At 41.9% G+C, this 15,570-nt stretch overlaps 1 protein-coding gene across 17 annotated transcripts; it reads left to right on the top strand.

Annotated features, from left to right (window-relative positions):
- Positions 1-537: 537 nt before the first annotated feature.
- DHCR7 (7-dehydrocholesterol reductase) lies at positions 538-12,720 on the top strand. 17 transcript variants are annotated; one of them, XM_068945388.1, is made up of 10 exons: positions 591-613; positions 906-974; positions 5,221-5,324; positions 6,665-6,887; positions 8,117-8,207; positions 8,889-9,102; positions 9,580-9,784; positions 10,711-10,842; positions 11,416-11,618; positions 12,146-12,720. In XM_068945388.1, the coding sequence occupies exons 3-10, from the start codon at positions 5,227-5,229 to the stop codon at positions 12,189-12,191; spliced, it is 1,212 nt and encodes a 403-aa protein (XP_068801489.1). In that variant the 5' UTR covers positions 591-613; positions 906-974; positions 5,221-5,226; the 3' UTR covers positions 12,192-12,720. The 17 variants fall into 17 exon arrangements, with proteins under 17 accessions (XP_068801491.1, XP_068801485.1, XP_068801478.1 ...); XM_068945381.1 differs by lacking the exon at positions 906-974 and adding an exon at positions 1,130-1,379 and having other exon boundaries at positions 598-613; XM_068945387.1 differs by lacking the exon at positions 906-974 and adding an exon at positions 2,361-2,463 and having other exon boundaries at positions 598-646.
- The last annotated feature ends 2,850 nt before the right edge of the window (positions 12,721-15,570 follow it).

Below are 15,570 nucleotides of genomic sequence, written 5' to 3'. Positions count from 1 at the left end.
TTTTTGGTCTAAGCACAGCAAAAAGACCTTGCATCGTAAGGATTTTCCTGAACGACGTTGAATTAAAGCCGGTTGCCGGCAGCAACCGAGGACCGTTAGGCCTGCCGAGGGCTGACTGCAGGGGCCCTGCGAAGCTCACAGCGCGTGCACGTGCTCACCAGGTACCTCTCGGCCGCCGAGTGTGACACAGCCCTGTGAGCTGCAGCCCTTGTGTGCCACGCCGGGGGCATGCTTATCTTTCCCCCCCTACCGTCGGGGGGAAAAAGCAGTTGCTCTCCATTTGCCTCAGCGAGGTGTCCCCGGCGCTGCCCCCTGCCGGGGGGGGCTCGGAAATGGAGGGGGTTCGGAGATGGGGAGGGGGCGCGGAAGTAGGGGGGGATCAGAAATGGGGGGGCTCGGAAATGGGGAGGGGGCGCGGCGCCGCCCACGCGGTGGCCTCAGCCCATGGGTTGAGCGCGCCGCACCAATGCGGTGAGGCGGGGGGGGCGGGGCCAGGGAGCGCGCGGCGGGGATTGGGCAGAGCCGCGGGGCGGGGGCGGGGCTGGCGGGGGGCGCTCGGCGGGGAGCCGGGAGCGCAGCGTGCCTGAGGGCTGAGGCGGCGGCGGCGACGCAGGTGAGCGGAGCGGCGAGGCCGCTGTCGGCACAGGTGCGGCTCAGGGAGCGAGGCGGCGGCCGGGGCGCTCCCCGGGGCGGCGGGGCCAGGAGCCGGAGCCGGTGCCGGGCCAGGCTAGGCTGCGGTTTATAAGTGCGTATTTCACCGCGAGCCATGTGGGGCCCGGGGGGAGGGGGGTCGCTCGGCGGGGGAGAACAAAGTGTAGCTGGAATGTAGCTTTGCTTCGTGATAAATCTGATAAGCATCCCCTGGTTTTGGAGGTTTCTTCTGATTGCCTTTTTCTTCCCCAAAGCATACGTATCTGGTATGCAGAGTCTAGAGGGCTGAATTAGCCCTGGTAAGCAGCTGCTATGTTCTTCTGGTATGTAAAATGTTTGATTTTGTGGAATATTCTATCTCAGCTAAGAGTTTTTGTTTCAAATAGATATTGATAAATGTGAATCCATCATGTTTTTGTAGGAAAAAAAAACTGATCATGGTTTTTGTCACACTTATTTAATCATAATTCCATTTCAGCAATTCTAGAGCCTGCTGATGGAAAAACATCAAACAAATGTGAAATACTGATGCTTGAAAGAACTCTACTTTATACAAAACGTAACCTGTGAACTATATATTAAGTACGTGGCTCGGGTACTGAAAGGAAAGCGAGCCCATCCAAGTGAATTGATGGTTGGCATGGTCTTACTTTTAACACAGTACTTCATCATTAAACTTTGAAAATTGGATTCAGATGAAGAGTGTGTCTCTGGATTGTTCTGTGCAGGTGATTTTTAAATTGTGAATTTTGCTTCAGGCTCTTGTTAAGAAGCTGACTAGCAGTTAGGAAAGCAATGTGTCAGGAGTGTCTTGAGCCTATTAAAGTTTAGAGGGGTAACAGGAACCTTGTGTATAGAGAAGCTTCAGTAGCTGCTAAGTGTTTAACACAGGAGTAAGAGTTCAATAGGAGTCATAATTCAGAAACATCAGCTGCTGTGTAATGTATGTGGGAAAAGTTCTGAACATAGAGAGCTTCTTAACTGCCAGCAGAGCTGTCTGTCGTGCCAGAGTATATCTGTTAGGAGAAGGCCCTAAGCAAGCACTTGTTCAAATCACCTTGCAGAAAGGTAAAATTTACGGGCAGTTATTGATCGTTAAACAGGTGGAATGCATGGATCCACGTGAACTCCGACTCAATACCAGCCTTTCTCATCCACCAAGTTCCCAGTTTAGTAATCGGATGATTGTCATGTTTCTGCACCGTTGGTAGGATTAACGATAAACTGGGTGTATATGGGCCTTGCACAAAATCCCACATGCCAGCAGCAGACAGGCTTTTTGCGATTGCTCAACAGCCTGAGCAGAGTTTTTGGATGCAATATACTGAGCTCTGCAGAATAACTAGGCGGTTTCATTACTTAAGAGCCTAAAAGAAAGCAGAACCCCGGTGATAATTCTCAACCTGCTGATCAGGTCTCAAATTTTATGACTCTTCTGTCCACTCTCTGATAACTTGCTGGGGTTTCTGTTCTGGATCCCTTATGTCCCCTTCCTCAGTAGGACTGACAAATGAGAATGTCATGGGGAATCCGTGGAAATATCCAAAACTGGACTTGACTTGACTGGACAAGGCTCTGAGCAACCTGATTTAGGCTGGCCCTGCTCCAAGCAGGAATGGATTTGGACTAAATAACTTCAAAGCTCTCATCCAATCTAAATTATTCTAATTTTGTCATTTCCTGAGTAAGAGCCTTTACTTTCTTGACAGAATCCTTTCTGGTGCTGAAACAGTTTCCAGTGTGAATTTGTGGTGCTATGTAAAGCTAAACCAACAAAAATGCCTGCAGCACAGTCCCACGCTCCTAACCTTGGTACAGTGAATCTCCTGCCTTTCCTGTTCTTATACTTGCTTATCTTTAGGTTGGTTCATTACTTGCATTAGAAACCTTGTTGTGAAGGTGTTGGTACCTGGAAAGATGTAAACTTCTGGCTCCAATCCAAGCCAGGCTTTTTACCTTTGACAGTATTTTAAAATGTCTGTGCTGAAAGACAGGTTGCGAGTTAGTATTTCTACTTATGATTATTAAAATGGTAAGTTATGTAAGCTCCATGCACCCCATGTATGTTCTTGCATTCCTTGCTTAGGATTTCTGCCTCATCATGTTAGTGAAGGGGAGCATTATATTGCTTTTCTAATTGCTTCCAAAAATAAGCATTTTAATTCGGACGTATGATGGGGAACATACTATTTATTTTGAATGTGAGGATGGCACGTTATCCTTGTGGTTGGGCTGATCCTGTTTGCGATCTTTCTGCCTTGGCATCTAAGAATTTTCCTCTTTCTTAATACGTTGTATTGTCATTTCTGTTTCAATGGAAATAAGTGCTGGTTTCTGGGTTTAGTTAAAATATCAAAGACTGAAAACCTACAAAACTAGCAACTGTTAGCAAATTCCCTTCTGAATAGTAAATTACAATATTCTATGTGTTTTAGGATCTGTATCTTCCCATAAGACACAAACAAAGTTTAGGAAAAAGATTTTTCTCTTTTTCTTTTGGAAGAGGGATTACCAAATGTTCAGATTATGGCATGATAATGACCCCTAAGAAAATAAATGTTTGGGCAAAGGAAAAGAAAGCTACAATGCGTGTTCCACAGAGAATTAGGTGTTATCTAGTAAGTCACTCGCAATTCTGACTCATTTCTGATACAGATGGGATTATAGCTGTGTTCTTGTTTTCTTCAGTGTAGCTAGTGTGTATCAAGCAAGGGATCTGGGGAAAATGTACAATTAGGCAAGGTCCAGTACACAAAATATGACAGCAGTAGCAATTACTCTAATTAGGAAAGGCAATTCATTGCAGACCCTCAGAAAGCCAATGTCACGCCAGTCTTCAAAAAGGGCAAGAAGGAGGAGCCAGGAAACTACAGGCCTGTCAGCCTCACCTCCATCCCGGGAAAGGTGATGGAACAGCTCATCCTGGAGGTCATCACTAAGCGTGTGGAGGACAAGAAGGTGATCAGGAGTAGTCAGCACGGATTCACCAAAGGGAAATCATGCTTGACCAACCTGATAGCCTTCTATGACAGAATGACTGGCTGGGTAGATGAGGGCAGAGCAGTGGATGTTGTCTTTCTGGACTTCAGCAAGGCTTTTGACACTGTCTCCCATCACATCCTCCTAGGTAAGCTCAGGAAGTGTGGGCTAGATGAGTGGACGGTGAGGTGGCTTGAGAACTGGCTGGATGGCCGAGCTCAGAGGGTTGTGGTGAATGGCGCAGAGTCAAGTTGGAGGCCTGTGGCTAGTGGTGTCCCCCAGGGGTCAGTCCTGGGCCCAGTCTTGTTCAATGTATTCATCAATGACCTGGAGGAAGGGACAGAGTGCACCCTCAGCAAGTTTGCTGATGATACTAAACTGGGGGGAGAGGCTAACACACCAGAAGACTGTGCTGCCATTCAGAGGGACCTGGACAGGCTGGAGAGGTGGGCGGAGAGGAACCCCATGAAGTTCAACAAAGGCAAGTGCAAGGTCCTGCACCTAGGCAGGAATAACCCCATGCAGCAGTACAGGCTGGGGGTTGAGCTGCTGGAAAGTAGCTCTGCCGAAAAGGACCTGGGAGTGCTGGTGGACAACAAGTTAAACATGAGCCAGCAGTGTGCCCTTGTGGCCAAGAAGGCCAATGGTCTCCTGGGGTGCATTAGGAAGAGAGTTGCCAGCAGGTGGAGGGAGGTGATCCTGCCCCTCTACTCAGCCCTGGTGAGGCCTCACCTGGAGTACTGTGTCCAGTTCTGGGCTCCCCAGTACAAGAGAGACATGGCACTCCTGGAGAGAGTCCAGCGGAGGGCTACCAAGATGATTAGAGGGCTGGAGCATCTCTCCTAGGAAGAAAGACTGCAAGAGCTGGGCCTGTAGAGCCTGGAGAAGAGAAGATTGAGAGGGGATCTCATCAACATGTACAAGTATCTGAAGGGGGAGTGTCAAGAGGATGAGGCCAGCCTCTTCTCCGTGGTGCCCAGCAACAGGACAAGAGGCAATGGGCAGAAACTGAACCACAGGAAGTTCCATCTGAACCTGAGAAAAAACTTCTTCACTGTGAGGGTGACAGAGCATTGGAACAGGTTGCCCAGAGGGGTGGTGGAGTCTCCTTCGCTGGAGATATTCAAAACCCGTCTGGATGTGATCCTGGGCAATATGCTCTAGGTGACCCTGCTTGAGCAGGGAGGTTGGACTAGATGATCTCCAGAGGTCCCTTCCAACCTAAATGATTCTGTGATTCTGTGATTTTCAGAGGTTTATAAGAATGTGGCAGAACACTGTTTTTTTCCCTCTGTATCTCACTTACGCGTTGCAAGCCATGTATTGCACAATATGGCTTAAAAGACATTTCCAGTTAGCGCCAAGTTTAATGGAGTACTTTCCAATCAATGGATTGGTAATGCCTTGTTGAATGTAAGATTGTAAGAGTTTGGGTGGTTGTTTTCCTTCCTGGGCCCTTGTCAAATTTGCAGTAATCAGAAGACCATAAAATAGTTTCCAAGAAGTTTTAATTGTGATTCTCTTCAGTCAAGCCAAAAGAATTACTGAGAACCAGCTAGAATAATACCACAAATGTTTTCTTTCATACAGGACAGCATGGCAGCCCTTCAGGAGAAAAGATCTTCTGAAGAAAGAAGGCGCAAAAGTGTCCAAAATGGTACTCAGACATCTCAAGGACAGTGGGGAAGAGCATGGTGAGAGAAGTTGGTGACCTTAATTAGTCCCTGTATTTCAGATTGGTTCATACTTGCTCTTGTGGTTGCCGCTTTCCTTTTAAACTGGACTCTATTAATAAAAGATGCTTGCTTTGATCTTCCATAGAATGAATTGTAGTAAGAGGTGCAAGTTACAGCGGGTTGTAAACAGTAACGCAAAACATTGCCTTACCTTGCTTTGCCTTTCACGCACTGCAGTGTGTTGACACTTTCATCATTCTATTGAGTGGTGTAATGTTGTAAGGCCTTATTACTCCTCAGCTGGAAGAGAAATTCATGTTGAAGTCTATACTTTTTTGACAGCTTGTTTTGATTGAATACGCTTATCTTTAAATATAGATAATTAGAAGCAAGGCAAAGAAGGTATCTTTGTTTAGGTATCTCAGACCATCTACCAGTGCCCAGTTGCGTAAAACAACTTTTTCAGGAGTTGATGCCAGAGATTATAGCTGGACAAGGAAAATTGTCTATTTATACAGATTTTTCATTCCTCGTATAGACGTAATGTATTCAGACATAAAAATGCTCTTGCCAGCATAACAACTCTCTAGCCTGATTTAATATACAAATTGAAATAATCACACATACACTGAAGAATCCTACAAGACTTTCAAGTTAGAGCTTTTGCCAGAAGGCTTGGGTTAAAACACGCTTCTGCTTGCAAAAAGGAACGCTCATTATAAAAATGAGCAAAGTTTGTTGTTCTTCAAAAGTGTAACAAAATATTTGTTCAGATTTATAAAGCAGACATCCATCGGTGGTGTTACCAGCTGACATCTCCTGGTATAGCAAGATGTAAGACCCATATCCTTGTCCTCAAAGTATTGTGCAAATATTAGAGTATTGTATTGCAACTGGAAACTGAGATGTGAATTTTTACATGGCTTGTTGTTACAGACAGTGTGTGGTAGAACAAGTTCAATTTCTGGCTGTCCAGAGTCTCTTTTCTGTGTCTCCAAGCTTTGCTTAATATGCTTGTGATTCTATTACCACCTCTAAGTGAACTCTACAAATTATACCCCCAACTACTGTCTTCATGTATTTGATGGCAATAATAGTCTGGTTTTGGGGGTGGTGAGAAAGGAGAGATGTTGTCTACTCTGTTGCACTGATTTACTAGCATAGGTCTATAACAGTTTGTGGTAAAGTATGTGACATGCTATATTTTCTGTGACTGTTTGACCCGAAGAAATGTGCGCCCTCAAAATATTTCCAGTTTTCACCTGGTTAGTTTAGAAGGTCCGTTGAAAAAAATCTGCCTGTTAGACTCGCTTTTCCAACTGAAAGTTGGAAAATAATTGTTCTGTTTTGAATTACAGGGAAGTAGACTGGTTTTCTTTAGCAAGCATCCTTTTCCTGCTCGTGTTTGCACCACTCATTGTATATTACTTCATAATGTCCTGTGACCAGTACCAGTGCTCCCTGATCAATCCACTCGTTGACTTGCTCATGGGGAATACGCATCTGTCTGACATCTGGAACAAAACTCCTACGCTGACATACAAGGCTGCTGGCATCTATATCCTTTGGGTCACTTTCCAGGTATGTTATTGAGTTATAGGTGGTAGTGGCTATTTCTTTAAAACCAGCTGTTCGATTAATCCTGTTTCGTGCAAGATAAGGGAATGTCACACTGGCTTTTACTCTTTGAAGTTTCTCCTTTTACATGGCTTTTTGGAATCCAAACAAAGCTTATGTAGTTGAAAACAAAATACGTCAAGCATAGGCCCAAATGTTCCTTTGCCGTCAGCAGAGTACACTGTTAACGGTGTGATGGATCACAGCAGCTGTAGGGCTGTAAGCAGCAATACTGAATAAAGATAGGACAGTATGCTTGTGTTTGTGTGTTCAAGCACATACATGCGTCTATACTTGAGAGGAAACAAGGGTTGAACTAACCAGGATTATATGGAATTTTTAGGTAATTGAAATGTAATCTGTCAGATGTCAATGATATCAATCCATCAAAAAATGCCAGGAGGCTACGTGGTCCTCAAATAATTGGAGTACTAGTTTTGCTCTTCCTGTGAAAGAAGCTTGCTTCACAAGCATAGCTTTTTGATACCTAGTATCATATAGCACCATACTTAAACGTTGTGCCCAGCAATGAGTCAGAAAATGTGCAGCCAGATGCATGCCAATGCATGCATCCCATAGCTGATCCTGATCCCATAGCTACTCTGTGGTCTGAGCATTTTACACAAATATAAACGCACATAGCATAGAAGAATGAGTTATAGAAGAGTCACAGATGAAGATGTGGTTATTAAGAAAAAGCAACAGTAATAACAAAAATATCCATTTATTTTAATTAAATATATGATAAATGTTATGTACTAACACTGCAGAAGGAATAGAATATTCTGTAGACAGAATATAAAAGGACATTGATATATGAAATACACTTGTAAAATATCTTCAAACTTACCAAACTTCTCTCTTTTTTTTTTTTCAATTTGCTAAGCAACTTTCATATAATACCAATTAACTTTAGAATTAAAGGATAACAACCTGAAGCTAGTTAGCAACTTTTCCCTCCCTGCTGCAAAAGAAGAATGATTACCATATATCAAGTGCCTATAGGGTAAAAAATTGCTTAGTAGCTTGATTGTATTACTAGTCTAAAAGCACATCAGCTATATCTTGCAATATTTGCTTAACCAATGCTTAATTGAAACCACTGAATATTGTCTTTGGTATGTGTATGAAAGGGATAGTGCTTTTTGGGTTTTGTCTGGTTTCTCGCTGTTAATAACTTCTCTCCATTTTAGGTGATTTTGTATGTGTTCATTCCTGATTTCTGCCATAAGTTCCTTCCTGGATATGTAGGAGGTATACAGGAAGGTGCTGTCACTCCTGCTGGTAAGGTATTATTTAAAATATACCCACACTATACACTTCTTTTTAAATGATAGTATTTCTGTACTTAAAAGGTTTAAATAAGCTGTATATATCTGGAGGAAACATGGGCATAAATGGTTTCATAAATGGTTTGGTTTACTTCAAACTTAAAAAAAAAAAAAACCCAAAAAACTTCATCTTTGAGAATAACTTACAGATTTTCTGTTTCTTAGTGTTGGTAAACCTACTGATTGTGCAATTAGGTGATTAATTCTTCCTTAAGTAAAATGTAGCTGGCACCACATCAGCAATGGTGGAAAAATTCAGAATGATAATTTTGGAGCTTAAGATAACTGGGCCGTTCTTGCTAGTGTTCCGCCGTGCGGTTACACCTACTCGAGCTAAAATACCTGACGTGAACTAAGTATAACAAAGAGTAACTTGAGACCCTAGTTTTAGGAGACATTCCAAATCCACTATTTGCATAAAGAGAGTCAGTTTAACACAGTCTGATGGTTACACCAGAGTATAATGAAACTTTCAAGAAGATGCTATATGCCAAAATATTTGGGAGGATGAAATTCAAGGGAAGTGGGGAGAACTTGATCATTTGTGGAGTACTTGATTGAGCTTTCTGGATAAAAAAGCTATACTAGTGCAATATCATAGTAACATTCAGGGTTTTTTTCCTTCACTTTTTAGGTGTAGTAAATAAGTATGAAATCAATGGACTTCAGGCTTGGATCATTACCCATGTGCTTTGGTTTGCAAATGCCTTTTACTTCCACTGCTTCTCACCTACCATAATTTTTGACAACTGGATTCCTCTTCTGTGGTGTGCCAACATCCTGGGATATGGGGTTTCCACGTTTGCAATGATTAAAGGCTACTTTTTCCCTACTAATGCCAAAGACTGGTATGTGGTTTTTAATAACGAGAGAATACTAGGAAATCTGACATACACATTGAATGCTGCACAGAATAGTAATGCAAGTATGTATGTTATTGGCAAAGATAGGCAGGCCAAAGTAGGACTGTGGTTCTTTACTTCATTTGCACGGTCCTCTGTGTGTCATGCTGCGTGTTATGTGATTGTGGAAGCCTCCGTGTCATGGATACATCCATTCCAATCTGAGACTAAGAATAAGGTTATAGTTAGTTCACAAGTAATACCGAGTGTAAAATAGAATGTTTTTGAGGCCAAAATTTATCTTTACTAATGTAATGCTTTGTTTTGATCAATTTGTGCGATGCAAACATGACCCAATTTTATGATTTTTTTACTATCATTACATTAAGTGCCTTGGGAAATCAAGTGAAATGTGTAGACAGAATAGCAATTACCTGAACTCATGTATAACTGCATTAATTTGTAATCTGTTATGCTTTCCAGCAAATTCACTGGCAACTTTTTTTATGACTACATGATGGGGATTGAGTTTAACCCTCGAATAGGAAAGTGGTTTGATTTCAAGCTCTTCTTCAATGGGCGCCCTGGTATTGTAGCCTGGACTCTAATTAACCTTTCCTATGCTGCTAAACAACAGGAACTGTATGGTCAAGTAACCAACTCCATGATCCTTGTCAATGCCCTTCAGGTAAGTTTGGAGGAGGAAAATGAGAAACTAAATTCAAAATAAACTAGTATTAAAGTAGAAGAACTCCTTGCATTGAAATTGAACTTGCACCATTTTCTTGTATTAAAAATGTCATTCAGCGATGAGGCACTGGGGCTTATTTCCTTGGGCACTTGTGCTCATTCAGTGTGTCACTGACAATGCTCTAGTGTACTCATTCATGGTGCTACCAGTGGTATGGTCCTGCCTTCATGAGCAGATTTCAGTATCTTAAATTCAGAGAAACTTTTCTGAACCTGTGTTCTAGAAACAGGTGTTGCCTGATCTAGAATCCAACAAGAACAATGGCAAAATTCTGTGGTTTCAATTGGAATAAGATTAGGGCAGCTTTTTCTAAAGGTAGCACTACATCTAGCTCCACTTCTTTAACGTGAGAAGGGCACAACTATTGATTTCTCCACACCTAAAAATTGCCAGTCGGGTTCTGCACGTTCCCCTGAAAGAGACCCCAAAGTAAAAAACAGAGATAATAGTTTGGATTTACTCATTCGTATGTGCAAACGGGAGTCCTCTTAATAGAAGCTTTGTTCTCACTCTTGGTAAGCGTGACACTCTCAAAATTGAAGAGAGTCAGGGGTGGTCAAATGCAGGTGCATTTCCTGAGTGGTATGTCCTTACAGTAGCACATGGAGAACATTTGCATTAGTTAGCTTGGTTAATACTGCTTTGCATCAGTTGTTACTGCTTTAGTTATATAGATGTAGTATAGTTCTTCCTTCTGTATGTGATATGTTCCTCTTAATACTGTATTTTTGAGGTAGTAAAATAAAAACACAGGTCAGTTTTGAGATCTTATCACAAGACAGCCCAGAAAGATTAGGCTGATGCTGTTAAACAGGATGACAGGTGACAGTGCTCTGCTATTAAGCAGAACCATTCTGTTCCAGGGTATTTATGTTTTGGACTTCTTCTGGAATGAAGCCTGGTATTTGAAAACCATCGATATCTGCCATGATCATTTTGGATGGTACTTGGGCTGGGGAGACTGTGTTTGGTTGCCATACCTCTATACTCTGCAGGTAAAAATATGGTAGAATATGGTTCTTTCCTTTTGAGCTAAAAGGAAAGAAACTTTTCAGAAACATTTTCCTCAAGGGTTTTATTTGTATCTTAAGTTGCTTCTAGACATTTTGAACGCTAAGTAGCCGTTACAACATTCTGTGTGGGGAACAATTCGCCTGTAGGAGGGCCTGTTGTCCCAACATGGAATTGACATCTTTTCCTCTTCTCCTCCTCTTTTGTGCCCCTTTCTGTCTCTACCATGTCTGTATGTTTTTTCAAAGTCCTTTTGGTCCCTTTTTGTATTCCTGTATGATTCTTTTATTCTGCTGCGTTTGGTAGGCACCCTCACTTCTCCCTCGTTATTGTTCCCATATAAATTATGTGATCTTTGGAAAGGGAGAGGGAATGCAGGACGCAGAATTTTTTTGAAAAATCTCCATGGTTTTACTAGTAGAGTGGATTTTCCTATTCTTTCTACTCATCTATTCTGGGTCACTGTAGGTCAAGTGATTAGTCTGGCATCCTGAGCGTGCACTCAGGGTTGAGAAAAGATGTTGTAAATCCCTGATTGTTTCTTTTCTACTTCCCAGGGTTTATATTTGGTTTATCACCCTGTCCAACTCGGCACGGCTAACGCTGTAGGGATCTTGATACTGGGATTGGTTGGCTATTATATCTTCAGGGTGACCAACCACCAGAAAGATCTCTTCCGTCGTACAAATGGCAACTGCAAGATATGGGGAAAGAAGCCGGAATACATTGAGTGTTCCTACATGTCTGTGGATGGTACAAGGTACTACAGCAAACTGATGACCTCAGGCTTCTGGGGATGGGCACGCCATTTCAATTACACAGGAGATTTAATGGGTTCCCTAGCCTACTGCCTGACTTGTGGGTTTGCACATATCTTGCCTTATTTCTACATTGTTTATATGGCTATTCTGCTGATCCACCGTTGCGTTAGGGATGAACACCGTTGTTTCAGCAAATACGGGAAGGACTGGAAGCGCTATACTACTAAAGTGCCTTACCGGCTGATACCAGGAGTATTTTAAGACTAACACAGAATCCTGGGGAAATAAAAAAAGAAACCTTTTTTGGATACAAAAAGAGCTTATGCACACAGTTAAACCAACAAAAATCAGTTTCTGTAGGCAACTCTTAATGCTCTGGAGGAGAAAAGATGGCTGGACAGCAATTCTTCACGTATTTAAGGAATGTGCTTCCATTAGCCAGTGGCTGTATGTAAAGTAGATGAAATGAGGCACTGAAATAGCCTCTTTTTTTTTTTTTAACCTAGGACTTTTTTTTTTCTTTCAGTATTAACTTGGAATTGAAGAAAAGTTGCATGTATTCATATTCCTGAAATCTCTCCTATGCTTGGAAGAGGCTTTACCATTCAGAGTAGGAGGGTTCTGGAAACAGTTTCCAGTGAGATAGGAGTGGAGGAAAACAGGTGCTTGATCTGTTCATGAAAGCAGTTATGCAATGTGACCGCCTGTGGCAGTCATGATCTACAGTCAATAACTACGGTCTAACTCCCAAAAGAAGGTTGTGGTGTTTGTTGCTTTTCAAGAGGCTAACTGGGGAAATACTGAACCTGATTCTAAACTGTTGTAATGGGAAAACTGGTATAAACTGATAGAAATACTTTTGAAAGCTGACATAAATTGCTATAGCTGAACAGTTACATTTGTTTACAGCACCTGAGAATTCGGTCTACGACCAAGTGGGTATTATTTGATACTGAAACCAACTTGCTTTGCAAAGGTACTGAGCATACATTGAATTCTTTTATGTGAACAGAAAGCTTGGTCCCCTATCATTTCTGCCTAAAATCGTATTTGTAAAACTCTGAGAAATAAATGCCTGGTTTCATGACAAAAGAAAAACAATCTTATCTTTTTCTCTTTTTCTATCACATAGTTATCTTTTAAAGTTTCAAGGTTCAAAGCTCTTCAAAGAATGCAACTCCAAAGAGCTAATTCAACAATAGATAAAGGAGAAAGAGGGATCAGAATATTAACCATGTATCTTGTAACAGGTTTGGTAGTTACGTTCAAGCTAAAAGACACAGATTTTTTCACGTATAAATACATAGTTAGCTTTTACAGTAAGCAGATAATTGTGTCAACTGGTTTCTTAGGAGAGTTGCAGGATACACTGATTTTCATGGCAGTTTTAAATGAGGTGTGTCGGTGGTACATGTTTTAGTCTTGTTGTAGTACTTTCTGAAAGGATAGATTTGCCAGGAGAAAAAGTATCTCTCAAAACGCAGAAGATAAAGGCATCCTGTGGTTTGGCTTTGTTTCAGAGCTGGATGTACAAGTGTGTATGGTTCTTCTAAACCAAACTGTAGTGTCAATACCACCTGTAGACCTCAGATAACTATTTTATTGCCATTTTGCAGATAACTTCAATACAAGACAATGCTGTTACTAACAGCATTTTCATGGAGCTGGGAGAAGCTGTTTCAGACAACTCTTCCAGTTCCTTAACAGGACACAGATGTGTGTTAGAAACACCCTGCTGCTCACCATGCTGCTGTGTTGGCAGAACAGGCAACCCAGTCTTGTCATCCTGAACGGTCACAAGGCACAAAAAGGATGTGTGGAAGTGATCAGAGGAAGAGAATGCAGAGGCATAAAAGCCTTGGATCTGTGAGCTTTTCTAGATAAGTGGTAGCAATGTTTCAATAAAACAATTAATTAGCATCAATTTCCAGTCTCAAATCCCAAAGTATTCCCATGGAGTAAAAAGTTAATTAGATGTGTCTGGTAAAGAGCTGGTTACAAACTTCGTAATGTCTTTATATTGCCAGATACTGTTTAAAATCCACCTGTTTAAGCACATTGAATTGATAATGCAACTGGCAGTGCAAAATCTGATGGATATGTTCAGCGTTACAGTTATACTGGAGCTTACACAGGTACAATTCAGCTCTTCTGTCTGTGTGACGCTTAAGCATTATCTTACCATAAGGTAGGTGTCCTAGAGCCTGCATGTTGCGTTAGGGATTTCTAGCATTTTGGATAAGAAATACAGTGAAATAACAGCTCTTGCAAATCCTTAACATCAAAGGTTACTGTACCTCATCTTCCTACATCTTCTAATTTCACCTGCGCTTCCACTTTGGAGAGGGCGACATCATTTTCTTGCCCATCAGAAGCAAAAAGCGGAATCTCTTCTATGTAGCACCATGTACAAAATGCAGCAACTGCAGTCAGCGAGCTGGAAACCTCAGCAATTGGTACCAAGTGGGCTGTTGCAATTTAATGATGCTTTTGGAGAGGTTTGTGCCTGTAAATTTGTTTGATGCAGTAGCCTATTTGAAGTGGTGCCTTAGGAGGAATTACTGCCACAGTGATGACACCCTGGCAATAGATGTTTTGCTGTGATATGACATTCAGACTCCTATTAATGAAAAGAAGAACTGTTAATACAAATACGGAAAGAAAAAGAATCAATGCCAGCTGCCTTTACTGAAAATGTATAGGTCACCAAAAAGTGGTGCTGTAAAACAGTTGATTTGAGAGTACTGGGTTTGGAGCAGGGGAAAACAGAGCTGTGAGCTTCCAGGACTTCTGGTCCCTAACAGGAGTGCATTGCTTTAGGCTGACCCTGATTTTGCTGGAGTAATTGGATAGTTTATCTCCACAGCTTTCCAAAGGCCACACGTTTGCATCATTTTCTTATGCAGCCTTGGAAATTGCACCAACAGCTTGCTGTTAATGCCAAGGCTGTTTAAATACTGCAAGATGATCTGGACTCTTAAGTCATGGTAGCCTTGCATGCCACAGTATGTCGTGCTCTTTTCACTGATAAATTCTGGATCATTGGTGGAAGAAATTGCCCAATTAAGGCAAATGAAAATATCAGCATTTTAAAAATAAAATGGAGATATTTGAAGAGAAAGGGTGGTATTGTGAGCACCAAGTGCATTATGTATTCAAAGGCTTCTTTTAGGCAATTTATGTTACATCTAATGTTAGCCAAAGGATTTTCTGTACCATCTGACACTAGAGCATCGAAGCACTTTCATCTGTTTCTTTGCTGCAGCCTTTGCTGCTACTGCTGAGAATACTTTACCCTGCGGATAGCCAGGCTGCCACGAGGGAGAACTCTTTGTCGGCCAGATTGTTAAGCCCATGGCAGCAAGCAATTAGTTGCAAGACTGTTCAAGCGAGAGTCCGTCTCTAAGCCACATTCACACCCTGTTTGTTGTGAGGATGACAGCTCCTGGTTCTCTAGGCTTTCCTGCTGTCCATGCAGATCTTCATTTATATTCCACCTTCGTGGCATACAGGCCGAGTAAGTATGTACTATGTGTATACAGGCTTCTCCATCTTGCTGGGGCAGGAAGTGGTAATTCCGTTCAGGTTTGTGTTTCTCATAAATAAACAATTTTTTGGAGAAGCATGAAAATACATAAGCAATGCTGTAAGCCGTGCCCTACTAATTTCATCCTGTAAAACTGAATCATTTAAAAGACTGTTGACTTACTCATCTTCAGATGCCTGTGTGATGTTTTGTGTTGTATGCACGGCAGTGCTGTTTAAACTTGTTTCCCCAGAACACCAAAAAATGTGTCAAGGCTTACTTTGCCTTGAAGAGTTTGTGGGTGAGTGTATGTATGAGATTAACTCTTGCCCTGATATTTCATAATTATTAATGTTAAGCTATCAATATTGCCTTTCAAGTTTTGAGAGCATATGTCTGTGATATGGTGGAAATTTCAAATACAA

The sequence above is a fragment of the Struthio camelus genome, chromosome 5, assembly GCF_040807025.1.
Source record: "Struthio camelus isolate bStrCam1 chromosome 5, bStrCam1.hap1, whole genome shotgun sequence".
Classification (NCBI taxonomy): domain Eukaryota; kingdom Metazoa; phylum Chordata; class Aves; order Struthioniformes; family Struthionidae; genus Struthio; species Struthio camelus.
The sequence above is the reverse complement of the archived record's forward strand: the minus strand, read 5'-3'. Positions and strand labels throughout refer to the sequence as shown.